Source organism: Pelodiscus sinensis, unplaced genomic scaffold (assembly GCF_049634645.1).
Source record: "Pelodiscus sinensis isolate JC-2024 unplaced genomic scaffold, ASM4963464v1 ctg56, whole genome shotgun sequence".
Classification (NCBI taxonomy): domain Eukaryota; kingdom Metazoa; phylum Chordata; order Testudines; family Trionychidae; genus Pelodiscus; species Pelodiscus sinensis.
In genome coordinates this window covers 420,406-446,208 of record NW_027465934.1, presented here as the reverse complement: position 1 = coordinate 446,208, position 25,803 = coordinate 420,406, and the positions used below count along the sequence as shown (strand labels likewise).

The window sequence follows — 25,803 nt, the reverse complement described above, 5'->3', positions numbered from 1 at the left end:
GCCTGGTGAGGGGGGTTAGAAAGCGGGAGGCAGAGATGGCTGGAGGTGCCAGGAGCCACAGGAGCTAAGGGGGGCACAGAATACAGCCTGGTGAGGGAGGGTGGAAGCTGGGAGGTGAAGATGACTGGGGGGTGTGCAGGAGCTGTGGGGTGGGGGGAGCTGGCCTGCCAGGGGTGCCAAGAGCTATGGGGGAACTAAGATGCTTACTTCCAGCTGCCGTTTGCCCCTCCCCCAAGTGAAAGGGCAAGTTTCTTTTTTTCTTTTCCCGGCATCAAAAATTTGCTGGTTTTTACAGTTTTCCAGTTGCTTAAGTTCCAGATAGCACAAGTTTTTCGGTATATGGGTTTTTGAGAGCACATTTCCTTGAGCTTCTGATAGAATTTTTCCACATCTTCACTTGTGCCACAATACTGCATACCGCAAATGAAGGGTAATTTATGCTGGCTAGCACAGTATGGTTCTTTGTCCTCTAGCAGTTACACCTGTTAGATTTGAGTTGGATACTGAATTCAAACAAATGAACCTTTTGAGGCTTCTGTTTTAAGATCAAGCCTGTTCAGATGGCCTGAAAGTGCAGTGTGGAGGGGGATTGCTTAGAGGCAGTAGCAGACTCAAAGCTCTAGCTGATCCAGCCACTGGTGGGAGACTCAAGGGAGCCTAGCTATATCTAGCCTAGCTTACACACACATGGATGGACCTACAATGGATTTTTAAGGACAGACAGACCAAGACATTATTTCAGTTCTCATACAGGGAGTCTGAGAGAATTGGTGAGTCTGCACAATCCCGAGGAGGTGAAAGAGGTGTTGAGAATGAAGACATTGCAGAGGAGCCTCATATGTTTTCCGCTGTCTTCACCAAAGAGGATATTGGGATTCCTGCCTCATGTCTACTTTTTTCAGATAAGAAAGATGAGGCAACCTCAGATTGATGTGTCAAAAGGATAAATTAAAAACCAGTCTCTAGGACTGAGCAGTCTTCATCTAAGAGCCCTGGAGGGACTTGAAAAGAGAGTGGCTGAACTGCTAACAAAAATATGCAAAAGTGATGAGGCGTCCTGTGGCACCTTATAGACTAACAGATGTATTGGAGCATAAGCTTTTGTGGGCAAAGACCCACTTCGTCAGATGCATGTAGTGCATCTTTTCCATTACATGCATCTGACAAGGTGGGTCTTTGCCCACGAAAGCTTATGCTCCAATACATCTGTTAGTCTATAAGGTGCCACAGGACTCCTCCTCATTTTTGCAGATCCAGACTAACATGGCTACCCCTCTGATACTTGACAAAAATATGCAAATACTTCCTGAAATCAGATGTTGAATTGGGGAAGCAGAGAGTAACAATACAGGTCTTTAAAAATGGTACTTACGTGAACTTTGGATTATGGATCAATGAACCATACTCATCTGTACCCAGACAATAGGTTGAAACACTGATTAGAGAGTTATGAAATATCTAGATTAACATAAGGGCAGAGCAACAAGGAATCCTGTGGCACTTCACAGATGAACAGATGTATTAGGGCATAAGCTTTCATGGGTTTTTATGTCCTAATAAATCAGTTAATCTCTAAGGTGCTACAGGATTTATTGTTTCTGAAGATACAGACTAGCATGGCTCCCCCTGAAACTTTTCATAAGGTCAAAGCAGCATTGCTCCTGTTAAGAGAAAAATCATACACTTCTACTTTATAGAGTTTCTGAATATTAACTGAATATTGAATAAAAGAGTCAGTTGCTATAGCCCTGTATTTTCATAAAGCCTTGTGTGCAGCTATCAAGGAAACAAGTTACTCAAGAAATGAGGGACTGCTGGCATAGATTAGAAACTGGCTAAAACAGCATTGGAATCAGTGTATCTGAATAATGTGGGGTTGATTGGCCTTTTTTCCCCCACTTTATTTACATTGGTTTTCCTCTTGGTTTTTTTCCCCCTTCCCTGCACTTTTCCTTCTGTTTCCCCAACCCTTCTCTCTGTCTGGCCTTATGTTTTCTGCTGCTTCCTGGTCATCTCCTTGGGGTCTGTGATAGCGTCTGATTGAGGAGGAGAACATGTTAGCACCATCTCTGAAACAGTTTTCTCTGCGAGTGGAGATGTTACCATCATACATCCCTGTGAGAGTTGCTGAGAAGATCCTCTTTGTGGGAGAGTCGGTACAGATGTTCGAGAATCAAAATGTAAACCTGACTAGAAAAGGTAAGACTCAGCGACCCTGTCTGGCTTGTTTACTTGGCTCTTTGCCAAAACTTGGCAGTCCCATGATCTTTCTTCAGTTTGTTTAATTCGAGAGCACTTTCCAAAGAGTTGTAGCCTACATATCTTAATACTAGGTTCTTTGGTTTGTCTGGACCCAACTGAGAAGTTTTAAATAGTTGATCCACCTTCAGTGCAAGACCCAGCACTTTCTTGGCACTTACAGATCATGCTGTGAAGCCATGGGGGTTTGTACTTTCCCCCACTCCTGTTTAACTCTTGAAGTTGTGGTTCTCACAGCAGCCAAGAGTGTGCATTCAAGTACTTTTGGCTGACCCACTCCGGTCATCTGAAGAAGTGGGTTGTGCCCCCAAAAGCTCATAATACCATCTACATGTTTTGTTAGTCTTTAAAGTGCTACCAGACTATTTGTTGTTTAAGTTTATCCTGTACAGACTAACTCGGCTACCCCCTGAAGCTTTTAAACCACCGTCAGTGTTCCATAGAAAAAAGCTTGTCTATATCCACACCAAAGAGCCTGCCAAAAGAATGCCCAAATTCCATCTCCTTCAGTTCCCTAGTCTCCACCCCCACCGCAAGTGTCTCTGCTTTCCTGCAGAAGTGACATGGCACTAGATGGATATAAGAGGCTTAGAGATATGTATCCAATCATGTTAGTGATATACATGCTATTCCAGCTCCTTGTAGTGTAGAAGCCTGTTCTATCAGAGAAGGCAAGCTCTGAGCTGATACAGTGAATGCTTTCTTCTCTGAGACCTGCCACAGAGCTCCATTCATACTTACTCAACCCAGCTGTCCCAACTTGGGGGTTAGCATTGATGCCAGTACAGGGACAACAGTGATCATGTTCTGGACAAACAACTTCATAACTTATTAGGATCAAATCTCCATTCTTCCCCTGCTCAGATTGTTCCCAGCTAGTTTGCATTTTGTCTGTCCCTTTACATTTGCTTCTCCAATGTTTGTGTCCTTGACAAATCTGATCATAGTTGACTCCCAATAAAGGCTTTATTCATAGTGGAGAAAGTTATTACTCCTGTGCAGTGAATTGAAAGAGATCTCACATCCATGTGCAAAAACTTACCAGGCAACTGTTGGGGAAGCAATGATTCTGTGGGGGGCCACTTCCCAAGGGCCTGGTGTGGAGGCAGGAGCAGAATGGGAAGTGCAGCCAGCAGGCTAAGGTCTGCCAGCTGAGACGGTTGTCCCTGCTGAGCTGACCAAGATGACAGCTTGCATCTCAGCCGGTTATGGGGAAGTGCAGTGTAGTCTCAAGCCTTAGGCAAGGGGAAGATGACTAGTGAGGATGCATTCTTCTATGGGTGCTTCATTCAATGTTTGTGTGTAGTTAAGGCTAAAAACATTTAACAGTTTCCCTGATGAGGAGGACTTGGGTTTAGTTCAGGGGTGGGGAATCTTTTATGGTTTGGGGACCACTGACCCACAGAAAAATCAGTTGGGGGCTGCACACAAGAGGGGGGGAGATCCTCACTGACATAACCCCTGACTAAGCAGGAAAAAGATACTCCCTTCATGCACCGGAACCTGGGGTGGGGGAGGCAGCCTAGTAGATTGTGTGCTCCAGCCCTGCAGTGGAGCAGCAAGGTGTAGGGCTGAAGCACCAGCTCCCCACTGCTGGGGGCTGAGCCTTGGAGGCTGGATCCAGTCAAGCCAGGGGCCGCATCCAGACCCGAGCCTGAGGTTCCCCACCCCTGGTTTAGTTGATCAAAAAATCTGGTCCGAGTCCTGGATTGGGATGGAACTAGCAGGAAACCTCATTTCTTGTGGAGTAGCCACTTGTTTGCTGTTGAGACAAGTAGTTCTCTCTGGAAATGCTCCCCTTACTAGATGGCCTAGAGCTGCAGGTAAGTAAGTATGTGTTGTTCAATGTGACAGTGACTGGGGCATGAAGAGCTGGCATTGTGTTCCAAACATACATCCTTCCTCGGCAAAGACTGTTTATCAGGTGCTTACCTGCAAAGTATCTTACTGTTTTTACTTTAGTCCAGATGCTCTTCTCTTTCCTGGGTAGGCTCCATCTTGAAGAACCAGGAAGACACTTTCGCTGCAGAGCTACACCGCCTCAAGCAGCAGCCACTATTTAGTCTGGTGGACTTTGAGGCTGTAGTGGACTGGATTCGGAGCACAGTTGCTGAGGTAATCCTCCATTGGGGCCACAACTCCGGCCAGGCGTTTAAACACTTGAGTCCTGTGCCTCTCCCTTTGCGGACCACATCTTGGGAGGGAATGCGCTGGAAGGAATCCTGACTAGGCAAGGAAAGTTGAGAGAAGTACGAGCCCCACGCCTGCTGACCAGGAAGGGGAGACGCAGGGGGCAATTGTACAGGGGTCTGATGTTTCAAAGGAGCCTGAAGCTCATGGTGGCTGCTGCTGCTACTGCAGCAGTTAGGAGCTCTGGCCCCCTTTGAAATTCCACAGGAGCACCACTCCACATGGCTCTGAGGGCTGGGCTGGGCGGAGGTCTCTGTGCTGTGCTCTGGGTGGCACTGAAGGCTGGCTGCCCTCAGCCCTGCCCCTTCCACCTTTCTGGGGACATGGTGCTGAGGCCCCCTACACCTTGGTGGCTGATGAGCCACTAGAGCTTTCCTTGGATCTACCAGACAGGACGTGTCAACATGCAGACCTAGTGAGCTGCTGGGGAAGAGCTCATGAGGTGAACAGGTGTGTGGAAGGAGCAGGCCGTGGAGCTGGAGGTTTTACAGGGCTCTAAAGACTACGTTGTCTCGATTTTTAGTGAGACAAGGAAATTAATAGGCAACTATTGCTTATTTGTCATGGGAGGACATAAAAGGAGTTACTGTCCACAGACTTCAGAAGATTTTGATTTCTAAAACTAGTGCCAGAGGGTAAAGCTAGTGCTATGTTTGTTGAATCTGCATTATGGTGGTGTACTCGTATTTATTTACCAGATTATATAAAAAATGAGTATTTGAACCTTTAATCTACCCTCCTTTGTTTTCATTCCTGTAAGTTAAAATGTGCATATAGTAAAAGCCCTTTTATCTGGCATGTCACCAACCAGCAAATTCAATAACCTGGCATTTCTGATTTGCACACACAGGTTGGTGTGGGACTGGCAGGAGCCCAGGGCATGTGAGAGTTTGCCCAGGAGGGGGCTTGAGGCAAGGGTTGGGAAACAGGAGAAGTTTGGGATGTCGGATAGGGTGCACTCACCTCCGGCAGCTCCCACAAGTGACTTCCTGTCCCTGCTGTTGCTGGTGGAGGTTTGGGCAGGTGGCTCTGCAAGCATGCTGCCTCCATGCCCTCTTCCCCCAGTGCTGACTCTGCAGCTGCTAGCCCATTAGCTAGGAATCGCAGCCAATGGGAGCTGTGGGAAGCGGCACCTGCAGACAGAGGCAGTGTGCCTGCTTGCAGGAGAGCAGCCTGGCCATGCCTTTGTCAAGAGCATCAGAGATGGGGAGCTGCTTGTGTGGACTGGTGGCAGTAAGCCACCATCCCCATCCAACACCCTGAGCTCCCATGTTCCAAACCCCTGCTGGAACCAACCCCTCTGCCCATGCCCTGCACCCCCACCCCACATCTCAAATCTCTCCTTAGTTAACTGGCATTTTTAATTTACTAGCACCATTGTTCCCCCAGCATGCTGGAGAAAAGGGCTTTGACAGTTTCTAGGAGAGTTAGTCCAAAACACCATAAGCAGCAACTTTAATGAAGTTTTGTCTGTTAATTATAAAGCTTGTCAGTAGAGTCCCGATCAATGGGAACCTCAAAGGAATAATGCTTGTCCTGCATATTTACCCGAGCCATCCCCCTGAGGAAAGTAGGTGGGAATCAAACATTTCCTAGGAGGAGGGATGGAATTGGTTTGGAAACAGAATTTGACTCCATTACAGTTTTATAATAGCTACTTGTATTTGACTGATCTTTAAGAAACCCTGTTTGCTGTTAGCTGCTGGAGGTAATCATGCTGATGTGATTTAGTGGGGTCATTAATTAGTAACATGGACTACCAGCAAAAGGATGTTCCCTCTTCCTATTTTGCCCAGGTATTAGATGGATTCAGTTATATGTAGGCTTTTTTCTTACCGTGCTTATCTCCCGGGTACAGTAATTCCTCGCTTAACACGTTTTTGCGATAGCATGATTTTTTTTTTTAGGGAACATTTTTTGAACAACATGAACCGCAATAATACGATTTCCCCTACCGGCTGGCCAGTTGCCAGCAGCTGCATGGGGCTTCCCCTGCCTCCCTGCAAAGTGGCAGAGGTTCGCTGCGTCGTTCCCTGGTGACCCCCTCTGGCTGGATGCCTTGTGTCCAGCAAGGAGGGGTCGCTGGGGAACGGCACGGTGAGCAGCGAACTTCCACCGCTTTGCAGGGGAAGCCCCGCGCAGCAGCCAGCGACCGGCCAGCTGGGGAAACCCAGCGGCCAGCTGGGGAAACCCAGCTGCCAGCTGCAAGGCCCAAGCCCCCTCCCCTATACTTCCCTTCCCTTCCCCAGAGCCAAACACCTCCTCTCCCTGCTATAACCCAGTCTCCTTTCTCCCGCAACCTTAGGTCCCGGTCCCAGCTGCTAACAAGTGCAGGCTGGAGCTGCGAGTGCACGTGCGCTTGAAACACAACCCCCACCTTTTCCATTATTTTCAATGGGAAAATTGACTCCGCATAACACGTTTTCACTTAGCACGAACATTTTCTGAAACTTATCTACCGCGTTAAATGAGGAATTACTGCATTGCGAGTGTGGTAGCTAATGTTCCCATTAACCAAACCCACTCACGTACACTGAGTTTGGAGTGCAAGGTTCTCATAAGCATGTTCTGGTTTCTCCTTAGCACCTATGGAAGCTGATGGTAGAAGAATCAGATTTACTAGGACAACTGAAGGTAACCATTTCTCTGAAAAAAATTTGAGAGTTTCTTAAATTAGTTCTTTTCAATCCAGTATCACTCTTTTCTGTTTGCTTCCATTGGACAAAGCTGTTATTTGTCCAATGGAAGCAAAGAATTAGAGAACTGTAAGGCTTGGGAAGGGCCTCTAAAGTCACCAAATGCTGCCCTCTGCTCTGAAGTAGGACCAAGTAAACCTGGGTCATTCTTGACAGATTTCATAGAATCATAGGACTGGAAGGGACCTCGAGAGGTCATCGAGTCCAGCCCCCTGCCCTCAAGGCAGGATCAAGCTCCGTCTACACCATCCCTGACAGATGTCTATCTAACCTGTTCTTAAATATCTCCAGAGAGGGAGATTCCACCACCTCCCTTGGCAATTTATTCCAATATTTGACCACCCTGACAGTTAGGAATTTTTTCCTAATGTCCAATCTAAACCTCCCCTGCTGCACTTTAAGCCCATTACTCCTTGTCCTGTCCTCAGAAACCAAGAGGAACAAATTTTCTCCTTCCTCCTTGTGACACCCTTTTAGATATTTGAAAGCCGCTATCATGTCCCCCCTTAATCTTCTTTTTTCCAAACTAAACAAGCCCAGTTCATGAAGCCTGGCTTCATAGGTCATGTTCTCTAAACCTTTAATCATTCTTGTCGCTCTTCTCTGTACCCTTTCCAATTTCTCCACATCTTTCTTGAAATGTGGCGCCCAGAACTGGACACAGTACTCCAGCTGAGGCCTAACTAGTGCAGAGTAGAGCGGCAGAATGACTTCACGAGTTTTGCTTACAACACACCTATTAATACAACCTAGAATCATATTTGCTTTTTTTGCAACAGCATCACACTGTTGACTCATATTCAACTTGTGGTCCACTATGACCCCTAGATCCCTTTCCGCCATGCTCCTTCCTAGACAGTCGCTTCCCATCTTGTATGTATGGAACTGATTGTTCCTTCCTAAGTGGAGCACTTTGCATTTCTCTCTATTAAACCTCATCCTGTTTACCTCCGACCATTTCTCTAACTTGCTAAGGTCATTCTGAATTATGTCCCTATCCTCCAAAGAAGTCGCAACCCCACCCAGTTTGGTATCATCTGCAAACTTAATAAGCGTACTCTCTATCCCAATATCTACATCATTGATGAAGATATTGAACAGTACGGGTCCCAAAACAGACCCTTGAGGAACTCCACTTGTCTAACCTGTTCTTAAAAAGCTCCTATGATGGGAATTTCACCACTTCCCTGGGAAGCCTATTCCATTATAATGGCGAGAAGAATATTCCTCCTCTCTTAATTCAGATTAATGCCATTTACTTCTTGTTCTACCTTCAGTGGACATGAATAGTTGATCACCATCCATTTTATAAACTGCCTTAATGTATCTAAAGCCTGTTATTAGATCCCCATCCACCCCACCCCATCTTCTTTTCTCAAAACTAAACTTGGCCAGTTTTTTAAATTTTGCCTTATAGATCAGATTTAACCTTTTATCATTTTTATTGCTGTCCTGACTTCTCTTAAATTTTTCCACATCTGTCCTGAAGTATGCTCCCCAGAACCAGACACAGTGTTCCAGTTGAGGCCTCACCAGTGTCAGACAGAGCAAGACAATTCTCCCATAACTCACGACACTCCTGTTTATACACCCCAGCTATATCTGCCTTTTTCCCAACTGCATCACATTGGTTCTGTTCAGTTTGTGATCCACTGCAATTCCAGCAATATTCTTTTGGGCAATATTATCACCTAGCTAGTTAGTTCCGATTTCATAGCTGTGCATTCAGTTTTTCCTTCCTAAGTGCAGTACTTTGCACAAATATTTATTGAATATCATTGTTAATTTTATACCAATTCTCTAATTTGTCAGTTTTGTTTGGGATTCTAACCCTGTCCTCCCAAAGTGTTTGCACACACTCCCACTGTGGTGTCATCAGTAACTTTTATAACTAAACTCTCCTCTCCATTGTCCAAACCATTAATGAAAATATTGAAGAGTTCCAGATCCAAGAGTGAACCTTGTAGAACTCCAGTAGATATGTCCTCCCAGTTTGACAGTAAACTGTTGCTAACTACTTTGAGTGTACTCTTTCAATTAGCCGTGTCCTCACCTTATAGTAAATTCATTAAGATCACGTGTCTAGTTTCTATATCAGTCCTTCTCTAAGATTCACCTAAGTGTGTGTTTTGCCGTCTGTTTCTTGGAGAGATGGCAGAGCATAACAGGCCTTTGGGCCTTAAGATGGATTCTTTCCAAATCCAGAAATCCTGCTATGGAGATGCAAGTTGTACAAGGCTCTTTAGGATTATACAAACTGTAGCCTGTCCAGTAACAAAAGCAGGCAATACAAACCAGGAAAAGGAAGCGGCGTTTTAGAATTTGTTCAGTTCTTTAGAATTTTGCATTTAAAAGCTTTTCTTCACAGATTATTAAGGATTTTTATCTACTGGGGAGAGGAGAATTGTTCCAGGCCTTCATAGACACTGCACAGCACATGTTAAAAACCCCACCCACAGCTGTAACTGAACATGGTGAGTACTCATTATTCAGTTGCCAAGACTTGCTCACTCTGCCCACTGCGGCAAGAGGACAGCAAGCCCTGCCCAGTATAGTTCAATTTCTTGAGCAACCAGAAAGGATGAACCTGTATTTTCCCATTGTAGCATGCAGCTGTCTTAACATTACTCTGGCTAGGCTCCAGGACATCAGAGCTAAACAGGTGTAGTGACAGCATGCTGTAGAGAGCAATCCTGTGCTGTCCAAGGAGTAAGATCTACTAAATGGAATCTAAAATTGTGTTCATTCATCAAACGATTGCTGAGTAATTTGGTAAATTACTTTGTAAACATGAGCAGGGCACATCTGGGTAGTGCCATGGGAAAGAAAAAGCTGCTATCTTGGCATGCAAAAGCACCCCTTTTATTCCTAGAGCCAATGAGATGCAAGTTGCCAAACTGCAATGTCCTACAGAATAGTTATGGCCATCTCTTGCTGACTCTGTCAGGTATCTCTTGTAGGACAGGTCAGAGTTCCAAAGCTCAAGCAGGAATCATTGAAACACATGAGAACTAGGAATGTAAAATCTTGCTTAATTAGTTAACTGATTAAGGGAGGGGGGGAGAGGAGACCTGGACCAACCCCTGCTCCTGCAGACAGACACTGCTCTGGCTGGACTAGAGCAGCCTCCTGCCCATGGTGGGCCCACAGGAGCCTGGCTGCCAGAGACTAGGGGGCTGCTCTAGCCCCCACCAGTTAAAACAATTAGCCTCACTCATTTAGGGTGCTGTTAAAGGTGAGGCTTTCCGGTTAACCATTCACATCCCTAATGGGGCAATTTAGAACACTGCCTTTGAATCCAACATGAGCTGCTATGGACTTAGAATTCTCCGCCTCTAGCCTCCGCAATAACTCTGTGACTGACGTCGTTTGCACGTTGATGCTCTTGTTGACATTGATTCTTCTTCCCCTATCAGATGTCAATGTTGCTTTCCAGCAGTCTGCTCACAAGGTGTTGCTAGATGATGATAACCTTCTTCCTTTGCTCCACCTTACCATTGAGTATCATGGAAAGGAGCATAAAGGTATGGACTCGAGTCTGCTTGCTGGGGGCAGGGAGGTAGCAGTTCTGGCTTCACTGTCTCCATTCATACTGCAGACTTTTGCAATTAAATATAAATGCTGCATGTCCTCTTTGGCCTTCATGACTCAGAAGTTTCCCTTTCCTTCTCCACACCACATTGTACTTTTGGAGGCCCTGTTGCTGCCTCTCATTTAGGCTATGTCTACACTGCACACTTATTTCTAAATAATTCATGTTACTTTGAAATAAGAGTACATAATAAACCTGGGTGTTTTTTCAAAATAATTTCAAAATAACGGGCTTCTTACTCCGACCTCTGTAACCCTCATTTCACAAGGAGTAAGGGAAGTCGAAGGAAGAGTGTTCTTCCTTACACTTCCTGCTGTGTAGACAACACCTAAAGCTGAATTAAGCTACTTCGACTTCAGCTACACAACGTAGCTGAAATTGCGTCTCTCAACTCAACTTTAGCCCTCCATGTCGATGTACTCTGTCCTTCTCTCCTTTCATGTTTTACTTTAGCCCTCCGTGTCTATGTACTCTCAGTCCTTCTCTCCTTTCGTTTCTTACCAGTTATGTCTTCTCCCCACTAGAAGCTACACCTGGGTTAAGGTTCAGCAATTCCATTCTTTTCCAGATGCTTCCCAGGCTCGTGAAGGACCTTCCCGGGAGTTATCTCCCCGTGAAGCCCCCACATCTGGTTGGGCAGCTCTGGGTCTGTCTTATAAAGTGCAGTGGCCACTGCACATCCTCTTCACTCCTGCTGTCTTGGAGAAGTAAGTACCAGATCCTTGTCTGTTCACTGTAGGCATCTAGCCTCTGAAGCTTCAGGCATGCAATTTATTCTCTGTCCTTCACAGTGAATGTAGGCTACATTGCCTCTTTCTGCTCTCCAAATTACTCTGTACACCTTCCTTACATTATGGCCACTTGTTGCTGATGTCAGGGCAAGTGCAGTAAAATACTGCTAGATTTGCTTCTCCCTCCAAAAATCTGTCCATCTACAGCTCTAGTCCTTCTTCCTCATGGTGAAACTCTTGCCAAACACTAACAGAAAACTGCTGTCATCTGATTGGTGTAATGATTAATCTTAGACCCCAGTGGTTGATATCACTCAGGGTTCAGTCTCCTGAGTAATAGATCCTCAGGAAGGTTACACACTGTACCATTAGTGTGTGAGAGCTTGTGTACATGAGAAATTACTGCAAGTTAGCACAAATACCAGGATTACAAATCCACTAAACAGCACCACAAACTCGGAAACACAGCAGCGGGTAGAGGGAAAAGTGTTTATCCCCGTAACAGCAGGGAACCGTGGAGTGTCCATTATGATCTCCCTTTCCCCATCAGTGGGTAGTGTTGTGGTATCTCCCATAGTACCCAGGCTGAGATACAGCTTTTATAATGCGTAAGGCTGAGGCCCACTCAAATTCATACACATTTACAAAGGCTTCATATATCTCTCTCTCGTTTCCACACTCCTCTAAATGTGGGGTGTCCTGTTTTCTGTAGGCTAACTCATTAGCTCCCTTTGTACCCATTTACATTCCTCAGTCACTGTAACAACTTGTGGGTAGCATTGTACTGATACCCTACAGCTTCAGAAATCCCTACAATACTGGAACCAGCTTTAAATTGCAATGTCAGTGGTTAACACTGCTGTTCCTGTGACTGCTCCACCTTGTGACACAGGGTCACTCATCTATTAGTTACTCATGTTAGCCTATTTCTAAGCCTGAGGCCCTGTTTGACTAAGCTATCTATTAATGACCTGAGGTCAGTAGGCTTTGGGTTACAACACTGATACTCTACCCTCAATATAGCTGATACTTTTTATTCTTGGCTACACCATGAGTTTATCTCCATTAAGGAGACAGAGCATTTCTAGGTACAGGGATAGGTAATGCCCTTACCTGCTCTGCTCATTGCTGTGCGGCTCTCCTGCTTTTTGTCTCATGTCTTTGTCTGGTACGGGATGTGGGCTCCAGGAAAGCCTTTGTACATCTTGACTGGTTGATACTTGTTTTGGCTGCAGATACAACGTTGTATTCAAATATCTGCTGAGTGTGCGGAGGGTCCAAGCTGAGCTGCAGCACTGCTGGGCTCTCCAGATGCAGCGCAAGCACCTGAAGTCCAACAGAACTGATGCCATCAAGTGGCGTCTGAGGGATCACATGGCCTTCCTTGTGGATAATCTTCAGTACTATCTGCAGGTCGGGGTGCAGAAAAGGACGTGTCCTTTAGGCGGACAAGCAGGAAGAGGGAAAAGAAGGGGAGGCACTGAGCAGGCACCTAAGTCCTCTACAGCAAGACTTAGATTATTTCCTGGGGAGTTTGCTGTAGTACATAGAAAAGGGTGGAGAGCAAGAACTAAAAAGTGCAAAGCAAGAGCTACTAGTTCCTGGACTGGTGCCAGAGCAGAACTGCTGAGCTGAGGGACCAGAAGCCATCAAAGTTCGCAGTCTTATGAGCCAGCAGCACAGTCATTTAATGCTATGCAAGAATTCCAGCTTTCCAGTGATACCTAGTGTTCACAGCTAGCCAGGATGGTGGTGGATGGACCCTGCCTTTCTCTCCTCTAAATTCAGCAGCCTCCTGAGTTTAGTGGCTGCCGTTTCGAGCATTATTAGAAAGTGTTGTAAACCAGTGGTTTTCAACATGTCGTTCATGGACCTTGAGGGTTAGAGACTGTCTGAGGGTTCAGTAGACTGTGTTACCACAGAGTAATAGCTTTCAATCTATTATCTGTGGACCCTTGATGGTCCACAAAGAGTTTCAGAGGGGCATAACACCAAATTTTTTAGGGGTCTGCAAAGGTTGAAAACAACTGCTTTAAACATCTGAGTTTGAAACTGCTGTTTTCAAAGGGTAAACGTTTAATTTCTAGTGCCAGATTTTTGTGAGACTATTTGCTCTTAAAAATCACCCTGGCGCTTGTGAAATTAAAGGGGGAGTTTCTTGTTGGGGTATTTGGGGTTTTTTTGTTGTTAAATATAACTACATAAAAATTCTCATGAACATTAAAAGAAAATGACTATGAACCCTCCACTCAAGAGAGAAAATGAAAAAATATTTAATTTCCCCAACCTCGTATCTGGTATCCTCTCCAGTTAGCTTAATTGGGCAGTCTCTGTGCCTCTTGAATGCAGAGATGGGAACTGCTAATGACAACAGTATAGGACTCAGTTAGCTTCCAGAATTTGGGCAAAAGCCACAAAGGAGCAAATTAACTTTGTGACTCTCTTGAAATGTTACGTGATTAACTAAAAGACTGAGAAAATAAATTGCTAACCCTGCTTTAGAATCCAGTGTTTCATGATTTCCCCGGAGGAAAAAAGTGGGTGAGAATTTTTTTTTAAATTAAATATATTTAACAGGATTTAAAAGTTGTAAGAATTTTAACTGGTTTAGAAATGTCAAGGCAGAGGAATGATGGGGAGGACAGAAAATGGACAATTTTTGACAAGGTCTAACAAGTAAATCAGACCCTAGATAAGGTGACTCATCTGGGATAGGGCACTTGTGGGGGGTTTCTCTAGGTCATGCTGCAGGCAAATTGAGGAGGCTAGGCAGAGATGAAATTGCTCCCAACAGGTAAGGAAGAGCAGTGCTAATGAGATTTCTTTACCTGCCTATCAGGTGGATGTGCTGGAGTCTCAGTTCTCACAGCTTCTGCTACAGATAAACTCCACACGGGATTTTGAGAGCATCCGATTGGCTCATGATCATTTCCTAAGTAATCTGTTGGCTCAATCCTTTATCCTGCTCAAACCTGTAAGTAGTTTTTGCTCTCTAATTCTGTTCCACAAGGCACCCTAGTAGGTTTATATTCCATTGTGAATGGATAGGACATATCAGTAACATTTTTCCATATTCATATGTCAATATTCCCCTGTTCATAAAATGATTACACTAGCTGGTTCTGGCCCTTGCATTACACAGAGCTCATGTTCATTTGCTTATTCAATATGCACTCATCCCTCAAAATCATTCAGAATCAAGCTTCTCAGGGTAGACCCTCCTACTGTGTAAATTGGCCTATGCTCGTTATTCCTAGATGTACACGTTTGCATTTCACCACATTGAAATGCTTATTTGCTTGCATCAAGTCTTACCATGATATGGAAATCCCGATCAGTGATCTGTCCTCTTATTTATCACTCCCTGTCTTTATCATCTACAAACTCAGTTTTTCTTTTAGAATGGTGACTTATAAAATTGTTACAGGGTAGTTCTAAGAACCAATTCCTGCAGAGCAGCACTGGAAATGTATCTGGTTCATTATTATTCCCTGTTCAGTTAGCCAGTTTTTAATCAATATAATGTGTGCAGGGTTGATTTTATCTTTTGGGGTTTTTTAACCACATGTTCCACAGTAACACATCAACTGCCTTGATAATATAGTGTTGATGTAATTAAACTTATCTAAAAAACCATACCAAGGGTGTGTCTAGACTACCTAGTTTTGTCGACAAAAGTGGACTTTTGTCGACAAAACAATACCAGCGTCTACACTACCGCGGAGTTCTGTCGACATAACGTCGACAGAACTCCGCGGTTTTGTCGACGCTGGTATACCTCATTTTACGAGGCAAAACACCTTCTGTCGACAGAGTTCTGTCGACAGAAGGTGTTATTGCCTGTAACCTTGCGTCCAGACTACGGAGTTCTGTCGACAAAGCGGCTTGCTTTGTTGACAGAACTCCATGTGTCTGGACGCAAATTGTCGACGGAAGTTTTGTCGACAGTATCTGTCAACAAAACTTCCGTCGACAAAACGCGGTAGTCTAGACGTACCCCAAATTAGATTGGCAGAATTTATTTCCAATGAACCCATGTTGACTGACACTAATTGTATTGCCCTCCTATAATTCTTTTTATTAAGAGTCCCTTAACAACCATTCCGATATTTTGCCCAGAATCAATATCCGGCTGAAAGACCTATTGCTCAAGTCATCCCATTTACTCTCTATAAATACTGACCCATGAACTTTCTTCTTGTCCTCTGGAACCATCTCAGTGTCCCTAAGACTTAAATCAAAATTAATGGCCCAGAGAATTCATCAGTTACCATAACTGCAAGTTAAGAGCTTTGTTTTTTAAATCTGGACCTATTTATTAAAAATTACTTAAACAGCAGATACTAATATCCTCCTGAATTACTGTTAGAATGGAAAATATTTAATCACCACCATGTGACATGACAACATTATCTGCCTTTTCACAGAATCATAGAACTGGACGGGACTTCAAAAGGTCATCGAGTCCAGTCCTCTGCCCTCGCAGCAGGACCCAGCACCATCTACACCATCTCTGATAGACGTCTGTCTAGCCTGCTGTTAAATATCTCCAGTGATGGAGATTCCACAACCTCCCTGGGCAATTTATTCCAGTGTTAAATCTCCCTGACAGTTAGGAAGTTTTTCCCAATGTCCAAACTTCCCTTGCTGCAGTTTAAGCCCATTGCTTCTTGTTCTTTCTCCAGAGGCCAAGGAGAACAATTTTTCTCCCTCCTCCTTATGACACCCTTTTAGATACCTGAAAATGGCTCTCATGTCCCCTCTGTCTTCTCCTTTCCAAACTCAACAAGTTCAGTTCTTTCAGTCTTCCCTCATAGCTCAAGTTCTCTAGAGCAGTAATCATTCTTGTTGCTCTTCTCTAGACCTTCTCCACATCATTCTTGTGGTGCCCAAAACTGGACACAATATTTCAATTGAGGCCTGATCAGCGCAGAATAGAGCAGAAGAATGACTTCTTGTGTCTTGCTCATTACACTCCTGTTAATTCATCCCAGGTTCATACTTGCTTTTTTTGCAACAGCATCACACTATTGACTCATTTAGCTTGTGGTCCACTATGACCCCTGTGGTTTAAAGTAAAAGGTTCGGAAATGTGGCTAGTCCCAGGGAGGCGCAGAAACAGGCAAACTATTACTAAATATCTTTTAAACTTTTATTAAAGGGCTTCTACGTATAAATTATGATTTTATCAATTTTACATATGTAGGCACTAAATAATTATTAGAATGTCCAATAAGCAAAATGCAATACAGTGAAGAAAATTCTTTGAGGTTTCTCTAAATCCCAATAGTTGTTAACAAGGGACTAGGGATTATTAACAGTTACATTTACATCAGTCTTACTTATAAGACTAATCATTTATCTAAAACTTTTAACACTACTACTTAATACCTCTAAACAATTTCAGATTACAATACTTACATTTAACAGACACACAACCTACAACAACAGCATATTTGATGTTTGGTATACGTTACGCTCTACAGGAACTCGTTTGGTTCGGTGAGCGGGAGGTGGCCCTCAGGTGATCAGTCCTCGGACCTGGCTCATATTCCGCCATCCAATGTTTATTCAGGATTCCTCAATTTGATACAGGAGGGGAAGCTGTTTTATAGAGAAAGCTTTTGCGCGCTTTTTGTGATAGGCTAGCAGACCCTGTCTGCTAAGTGACAGGGGTAAGGGGGTGAGATGGTTTCCTGTTTTTCCTTTTCTGCCTTATCGGGCATGGCACAGTCAGCACAACCAGCACGAACTTTACGGGTCTGGTTTTGGTTCCTGTTCATCGCTGATCTTTAAGTTACATAGTGTAAGGGTTTTCATCAAGGGGAAGTTGACCTTTTGCTTGGATGGCAATACGCACGAGAGGCCTGGCCAGCAAAGAGCCTGCTTTCACAACCCCTAGATCCCTTTCAGCAGTATTCCTTCCTGGACAGTCACTTCCCATTCTGTATGTATGAAATGGATTGTTCCTTCCTAAGTGGAGCACTTTGCATTTGTCCTTATTAAACTTCATCCTATTTACCTCAGACCAGTTCTCCAGTTTGTGCAGATCCTTTTGAATTATAATCCTATCCCCTAAAGCAGCTGCAACCCCTCCCAGCTTGGTATCATCTGCAAACTTAATAAGCGTACTCTCTAGGCCAATAACCAAATTGTTGATTAAGATATTGAACAGAACCAGTCCCAAAACAGACCCCTGCAGAACCCCATTTGTTACTCCTTTCTAGCAAAATTGTGAACCATTAATAACTACTCTCTGAGAATGGTTATCCAGCCAGCTATGCAGCCACCTTCTAGTAGCCCCATCTAAGTTGTATTTGCCTAGTTTATTGATATGATGATCATGTGAGACTGTATCAAACGCCTTACTAAAGTCTAGGTATGCCACGTCCACTCCTTCTCCCTTATCCTCAAGACTTGTTATCCTATCAAAGAAAGGGATGCTATCGGTTTAACGTGATTTGTTCTTTACAAATTCATGCTGCCTGTTACCTATCACCCTATTATCTTCCAGGTGCTTGCAGATGAATTCCTTAATTACTTGCTCCATTATCTTTCCTGGGACATCTCTGCCATTTCCAAATTTCTGGTTACTGTTTCTCCCTCCTCGCTGAGCAATGGACCTGCCCTGTTCTTGGTCTTCCTCTTGCTTCTAATATATTTATAGAATGTCTTCTTGTTATTCTTTGTCTGTAGCTAGTTGGAGCTCATTTTGTGCCTTTGCCTTTCTAATCTTGCCCCTATATACAGATCATGCAAGATCTCTTGATTAAGCCAAGGTGGATTTGCCATACTCTATATCTTTCCTATGCAAAGGAATAGCTTGCTTTTGGGCCCTTAATAATGTCCCTTTCAAAAAAATCTCTCTTCAGTTGTTTTTCCCCTTAGTCTTGCCTACCAGCTCTGAGCTTCCCAAAATCTGCCTTCCTGAAATCTATTGTCTCTAGTTTGCTGTTCTCCCTTCATGATTCTAAGGAATGGTAGATCTCTGAGTTCATGATCACTTTCACCCAACCTGCCTTCCATTTTCAAATTCTCAACCAGCTCTTCCCTCTCTGTTAAGATCAAATCTAGAATAGCTTCCCCGCCCTTGCCAAGTAGCTTTTTCAACCTTCTAAAATAAAATTGTCTCTGATGCAGTCCAAGAACTTATTGGACAGTCTATGCCCTGCTATGCTAGTTTCCCAACAGATGTCTGGATAGTTGAAGTCTCCCATCACCACCAAATCCTGCACTTTGGATTGTTTGTTAGTTGTTTAAAAAAAGCCTTCTCTATCCATAGATGACCCCTAGCATGACATCACTCGTTTTTTTACCGCTTTTAGCCTAATCCAGAGACTCTCAACAAATCTGTGTCCTATGTCCATCTCAGTCCAAGTATATACATTTTTAATATATAAGGCAACGCCACCCTCTTTTTTCCCCACCTATCCTTTCTGAGTAAGCTGTACCCTTCTATATCAATATTTCAATTGTGTGTATTATCTTACCAAGTCTCTGTGATACCAATGTCACCATTGTGTTTGTTAGCACTTCCAGTTCTTCCTGTTTATTACTCATGCTTCTTGCATTTTTATATCAGCATCTAAGATACTGATTGGACTTTGCCTCCCAGTTCTGCCTTGTTCCGCCTTTTTCTCTATTATAGCCTATGCTCCCTCCCACTTCCGACCCATCTCCCAGGTCTCCATGTTCTTCATTTACCTGTGGGCTTTGGTCACCTGTCCCCGTTGAACCTAATTTAAAGCTTCCTCACTAGATGAGCCAGTCTGCCTCTAAATACGGTCTTCTCTTTCCTTGAAAGGTGAACCACATCCCTGTTGAGCAGTCCTTGTTGGAATAGCATCCCGTAATCGAGAAAGCCAAAGCCCTCCTGGCTACACCATCTTTGCAGTTAGGCATTCACCTTCAGGATGCACCTGTCTCTACCTGAGCCCTCTTTGACAGGAAAGACTGAGAATGCCACCTGTGCTTCAGACTCCTACACCCGTGATCCCAGAGCCCTATAATCACTCTTGATCTACTCAGTGTCACACCTTACAGTATCGTTAGTGCCCACATAGAGGTAGTAGTCAGAGGGCTGGATAATCCTCAACAATGCCTTCATAATGTCTCTGATATGGGCCCTGGTAGGCAGCATACCTCCCGATGACATGCCTCAAATATGAAACAAATATCTATTTAATTTTTCTGCTTTTTCTTCTATGATAGTTCTACCATTTCCAGCTAGAAATGGACCAACAGACCATGACTCTGCTGGTCATACTTATGTTCTTGCGTTCTTTTGCTTCCCTTACCAATTTTCTGCAGTTCCTAGCTTCTAATTTATATTAATTTCTCTCAACATCCCCTTTTTTCCATTTGCAATATTTTTATTCCTTCTTTCACTTTCCCTCTAAGCCAATTGTGGGGGGGGGGGGGGGGAGGGAGGAGAGGGGGTTTAATTCAGTGTAATATTTTTCTCATTTGTAGGTTTCAGAGTCTATAGGAAAGTGTTCTTAGTTCCATTTATTCCTCTTTTTTGTGTAAAACTTTTCATCTAATGTGGCTCATGATTATGTCCAGATTTATGAAACTGGCTCTATTCAAGTGCCAAGTTGTGTTTATATATCTGGCTTAGACTTTATTATGTGCAAATAATATGATCGTGTTGTCGTCATGATTTGCATTTATGTAACCACTAAATTTTATATGAGATTAGTTTCTCCGTCAACATGAGGTCTAAAATAGAATTCTTCTGTGTTGGGTGCTATTTATAATTTTAGGAATTTCAGGGTTAATAATGGTAGTATGAGACTGTCCTCCAGGGTAATGTATCTATGGTCATCCTGCAGCAGATACCAACTAATACTCCATTTTCTCTCTCACAGAATGGGAAGCGACTGTCTAGGGAGGAGTATAGCAGAAAGGGATCTAGGGGTTATAGTGGACCACAAGCTGAATGAGTCAGCAGTGTGATGCTGTTGCAAATAAAGCAAACATGATTCTGGGATGCATTAACAGGTCTGTTGTGAGCAAGACATGAGAAGTCATTCTCCCGCTCTACTCTGCTCTAGTTAGGCCTCAGGTGGAGTCTTGTGTCCAGTTCTGGGCACCACATTTCAAGAAAGATGTGGAGAAATTGGAGAGGGTCCAGAGAAGAGCAACAAGAATGATTAAAGGTCTAGAGAACAAGACCTATGAAGGAAGGCTGAAAGAATTGGGTTTGTTTAGTTTGGAAAAGAGAAGATTGAGGGGGGACACGATAGCCGTTTTCAGATATCTAAAGGGGTGTCATAAGGAAGAGGGAGAAAACTTGTTCATCTCGGCCTCTGAGGATAGAACAAGAAGCAATGGGCTTAAACTGCAGCAAGGGAGGTTTAGGTTGGACATTAGGAAAAAGTTCCTAACTGTCAGGGTAGTCAAACACTGGAATAAATTTGCCTAGGGAGGTTGTGGAATCTCCGTCTCTGGAGATATTTAAGAGTAGGTTAGAGAAATGTCTATCAGGGATGGTCTAGGCAGTATTTGGTCCTGCCACTAGGGCAGGGGACTGGACTCGATGTCTCTCGAGGTCCCTTCCAGTCCTAGTGTTCTGTGAGTCTATAATTACACTTTGTCAGCATTCAATATCATTTGCTTCAGAGTCATTGACAGTGGTTTGCATTTTTGACAGAGTGCCTTCTCCTCTAGCCTCCTGCCTACACTGCACTTCCTAAATCGGTTACTACCAGTGATGCTAACATTCTCATCTTGTAAGTCTCTCACTGGGTTTCAATAATACCAGGTAGATCTATTTTATGCTCCTATGTAAACAATTCTGATTCTTCTCTCATTATCAAAACTGCTAGCTTTGGTACATAGGCAATTAAACAGTCTTCATATCTGGGCTGCCTTGAATACCTTTGTTTTCAACACCTTAATTCTATACCAAGTGAGTGCTCAGTTGTCCAATCAAATTATCTTATCAGCCTGTCTAAATCCCACCTACAGTTCGCTGCCTCAGTGTTTTCCTCATGTCTGAAACAGAGGCCAGCTTCTTAGTTACTGACCTCAAACAATTGGATGAGTCATTAAAACATTAGACCATTCACAAACATTTTCTAGCTAGCACCTTGTAGAGTCAGTTTTAAACCTCTGCTATGATAGGGCCCCTATTACTTCCATTCAGAAAATAGTAAAACAGTGTTCTTATGTACTATCCTAAGTATGATCAACACAAAGCCTCATCTAGAAAAGCAGGCACTTTATTGCCTGGGACCTCTTGCTTCCTTCCCTGCCAAAATTGCCATGGCCTGTTTTGCTGCCATGTTCTATTTTACACACACATTCTAGGTTTCTCCTTGGCTTTCAGTATCTGGATTTGATTGTTTTTCTGTAAAGGTATTAGTTGCTTGTTCCTTCCTCTCCTCCCCCCCTCCCCCGAATTTAAGGTGAGATGAGACCATTAGATCATCTACCCTAACCTCTGAGATATCACAAGCCACAAACTTTCACCCAGTTACCCCTTTGAGCCTGCTAAGTTGTTTCTCTAAAATAAATTTTCTAGAAAAGTACCACACTGTCTCGAAAGACAGCAAGACACCGAGAAACATTGTTTTAAAACACCTGTGCCTTTTCCTCCAGCTGAATTTTATTTTGCTTATCCATGCCCAAGTTTCTAGTCTCCCTTTTGTCTTCTTCAGATCACTAGCCCTTGCTAGGTTACCTAGCAGGGAACCTCATAGATAGCACCTGGTATTTTTCTGTAAAAGGGATAGTGTCCACTTATCTTGCAGACATTCATTAAAGTCTCTAACATTGTTAAAAGTCAGCATCCCTATTTATGCTGTTTTGTGTTTCTCTCACCTTGCATGGCGATCTTTCAGGCTATTATTGCTACAATGTTTGTTTCAAACTTGTTTCACTCACATTTTAAATTTGTGGCAGTACATCTCATTTATACACAAATCTCAAATGTTAGGTTACATTTCAGCTGAATCCCGTTGGCCTCATTAGTGTGATTTTTAGATTATCAACTTTCCTGATAAGAAATGTTTGATCCAAAATATTCCACATTATGGGTCTGAAGTTTCCTAATTGTAAAAGCAGTCCTGTTCGTAGCATTAGGAAAAGGAAAGGGAGAGTTAAAGTGGAAAAAGTTACTCAGGAGGGAGGGTCCTCATAGGACATTCCTGCTGTTTTTCAGTGGTCAGGTCAAGCAAGACCCAGTGAACCAATGTGGGAAAATGCCTGCATTGGCTGTGTTTTTTACATCTAATTTTAAAATTGCTTTAAGACTTACTGTCTCTGCAGGTTTTCCATTGCCTGAATGAAATCCTGGATCTCTGTCACAGTTTCTGCTCTCTGGTCAGTCAGAATTTGGGCCCATTGGATGAGCGTGGAGTCGCACAGCTCAGCATCCTGGTAAAGGTAAGTCTTTGCCCAGCCAGATCCTCTCCTCCTTCCTGCTGTGTACATACATGGACATGACAAATAGACAGAACTTATTTTGGATTTAGGCTTGACTGACATTTTTAAAATTAATTTAGTAAAGCCAGTGCAGATCCATGTGTGGGCCCTTATTTAGGAGTAAGAGACCCCTCCCTATGTTGATCAGGAATTTGTTTTAAGATAAACTGAAATTAAAACAAGGTTTAGTTAAATTGTTTAGGCCAGGCCCCTCTTCTCGCTGTGTGGCTAGTACAGAGCTTCAGCCAGCAATCTTAACTCACCTGAGTGAGCAAATAAGTTTGCAATAAAATTTATATTGGCTCAGACAGATTGTGGAGTTATGGAAAGCAACTTGAGTGTGTCAGGGTCTATACTTCCACCCTGATGTATCGAGTACTAGAACATCATTGGAGTCATAGCTAGCGTACTTTACAGTGGAGATGGCACAGCATCACTGCCTGCATCTGGAAGGAAACCACTTTAGGTCTCTGGCTTTGTCTCCTCCATCCCAGCCCAAACAATCACAGTGGCTTTAACACCCTTTAGTTCTGGCCTTCTGTAATTTGCAGGGCTTCAGCCGTCAGTCCTCGCTCCTCTTCAAGATTCTCTCCAGCGTTCGCAACCACCAGATAAACTCTGACTTGGCTCAGCTGCTGCTCCGCCTGGACTACAACAAATACTACACCCAGGCTGGCGGGACCTTAGGCAGGTAGGAATACACAGTACAGAAGCTTGAAAGGGTATCAGGCTTGATGGTAGCAGCAATTCTGCTTTCCAAGGTTATTGGGACAAAATGGGTTAACTAATTCTCAGTGATTTTTATTAAGAGGTTCTAACTTTCCACCTGGGCCCAAAATACTTAAGTGAAAAGGCTCACATGAGCATTACATGGACTGAAGTGCTGCCAGGTGATAGGGCCAGTGAATCTGGATTAGCACCACTCCTGCTAGCTACCTCTTCCTCTCTGTACACTGACTTTGAGATCATTGCAGGCTGCTTACTGTTTGGCATTCACTGATCATTAGAGCCATCTACCAACTTGCATGGAGGGAATTTCCTAGACCTGTGGCTTTCAAACTATGGGTCGTGACCCAGTCCTGGGTCATGGAATGTCAAGCACTGGGTCTCATTGCTGCAGGGGGAGCAGGTGATCAGTGAGGGTATACCTGCTGCCCTGGCACTGCAGACTGCCCTGTGCCCCAGAAGCAGCCAGCAGCAGGTCCAGCCCCTAGGTGGGGGGAGAACACAAAGGAACTCTGCACACTCTAGCTGGCTGCTTCTGGGCTGCAGCATGGTCTGCAGTGTCAGGAGAGGCAGAAAGCCTGCTTTAGCACCCCTCTTGCCCCAGTCCAGAGCCCCTTCCACACCTCAAAACTCTAATCCTCAGCCTCATCAGAGCCCACAATTATGCTGGGTCACGGGCATCATTTTTTTTCAAATGGGTCATGAGGGGAAAAAAAAGTTTGAAACCCACTGTATGCGATTAATGGTGTCTTTCCTCCTCTCTTGCAGTTTTGGGGTTTGAACACCAAGACCCTTTTTTGTGGCTGAGAGCTAAAGCACTGCAAGATATTGCAAAGACAACTGGCTCTGCAGTGAGTGCACATGACCATCGGTGCATTCCTAGGGAATTTATATTTTCCTGGTCAAACACTTCAGCTATTGCCAGGATATCCATCTCTTCTGGAAAAGACTAATGGGGAGACTGTTTCATTGCTGCTGGTGACTGCAGGGAGCCATTCCACTCACTGAATACAGTGGTAGGGACAGCTTCCTGCTGCAGCATTTCTGTATCATCCTTTTGCTCCTAGGGTGACGTTTACCCTCCTGCCTGCCAAAGGAAATACAAGAGCACAAAGTTACCCCTCTCTCTCTGCCACAAAGGAAGCATAGAAAGAGAAGTGTTCTTCTACATGCCTGTGTTTGTGAAAGAATCAGATGGTATGCGCATAGGGTTCAGTTTGTACAGGAAGTCATTTCGCAGTTGCCCTCAGATTTGAATAAATCAGCAGGTGTGTGACTAGGGTGGATTGATTTAAATCAGTAATTTAAAATCAAGTTTCCCACTGACATCCCATTTCTTCATATAGTAATGTAAATCTGATCACTAAACAATGTTAGTTTACAGCTCAGTACAGCATTTTACAACATCTAAGAGGGTATACTTGATATTTTTTGATAACTTGATTTCTATTTTAAGAAATAGCACATAACTCATTACCTGTGTCCAACGTGCAGATGCAGCAGCAGTACATTAGGAATTGTAAGAACTAAATCACAGACATAAAAGCATATATATTTTATTAAACTAAATGTTACATGAATGTTTCACATTTGCAACAGTCGCCTGAGTTGCTGGCTGACGGCTGTCCTTGAATTTTTTTTATTTTCAAATGTTATTAATTCTAACAGACAAATCCTCAAAACACTAAATGTACAAGGTTCTCAAAACTTCTACAATTAGTTTTCATCGTTTTCATCTTCTCCGCTCCCACTGTCAAAGCTAAGACTATGCTTGTAACAGTGTTGCTAACAGTGGCAACTCTAGATTTCTCATACTGTAGCTTTGGGTGATAATTTAAAACCTAGTTAACTAATTAAACAAGCTATAAGGATTAGCTAAACTAACCCATTTTTTTTCTAGGAACATCCAACACAAACAGCTTAGGAATTTACTCATTAAATCTATTATACTAAAAGCATAGAGTCTTGAAAAATGATGCATTGCAAAGTTGATCCACACTGTGCTTCAGACAAATCCACATCATTTTTTTCCCCCCAATAAGCAGTTTTCCTTAGGATTCATTCTTGTAGCTAGGCCCTGCATCATCTTGCTCTGCTTGTGCTTGACACAATTTCCTTTTTTTACTCCTGGAACAAATTTCTTCAAAATAATCCCAGATAGGGTCTCTTTTACATCCAG

General features: G+C 43.6%; 2 protein-coding genes across 2 annotated transcripts in view; one reads left to right on the top strand and one right to left on the bottom strand.

Annotated features, from left to right (window-relative positions):
• The window catches only part of TUBGCP4 (tubulin gamma complex component 4), a 34,613-nt gene extending 8,852 nt beyond the window's left edge, over positions 1-25,761 (top strand). The window contains exons 8-18 of the mRNA XM_075916976.1: positions 2,034-2,199; positions 4,250-4,374; positions 7,033-7,083; positions 9,514-9,619; positions 10,562-10,669; positions 11,306-11,444; positions 12,704-12,881; positions 14,308-14,442; positions 22,743-22,859; positions 23,450-23,589; positions 24,393-25,761. Coding sequence (XP_075773091.1) covers positions 2,034-2,199; positions 4,250-4,374; positions 7,033-7,083; positions 9,514-9,619; positions 10,562-10,669; positions 11,306-11,444; positions 12,704-12,881; positions 14,308-14,442; positions 22,743-22,859; positions 23,450-23,589; positions 24,393-24,405 — 1,278 coding nt within the window. The 3' untranslated portion in view covers positions 24,406-25,761. The remainder of the gene's footprint in view (positions 1-2,033; positions 2,200-4,249; positions 4,375-7,032; positions 7,084-9,513; positions 9,620-10,561; positions 10,670-11,305; positions 11,445-12,703; positions 12,882-14,307; positions 14,443-22,742; positions 22,860-23,449; positions 23,590-24,392) is intronic.
• The window catches only part of LOC102458593 (ras GTPase-activating-like protein IQGAP1), a 564,033-nt gene that overhangs the window by 272,426 nt on the left and 265,804 nt on the right, over positions 1-25,803 (bottom strand). The window lies entirely within an intron of this gene.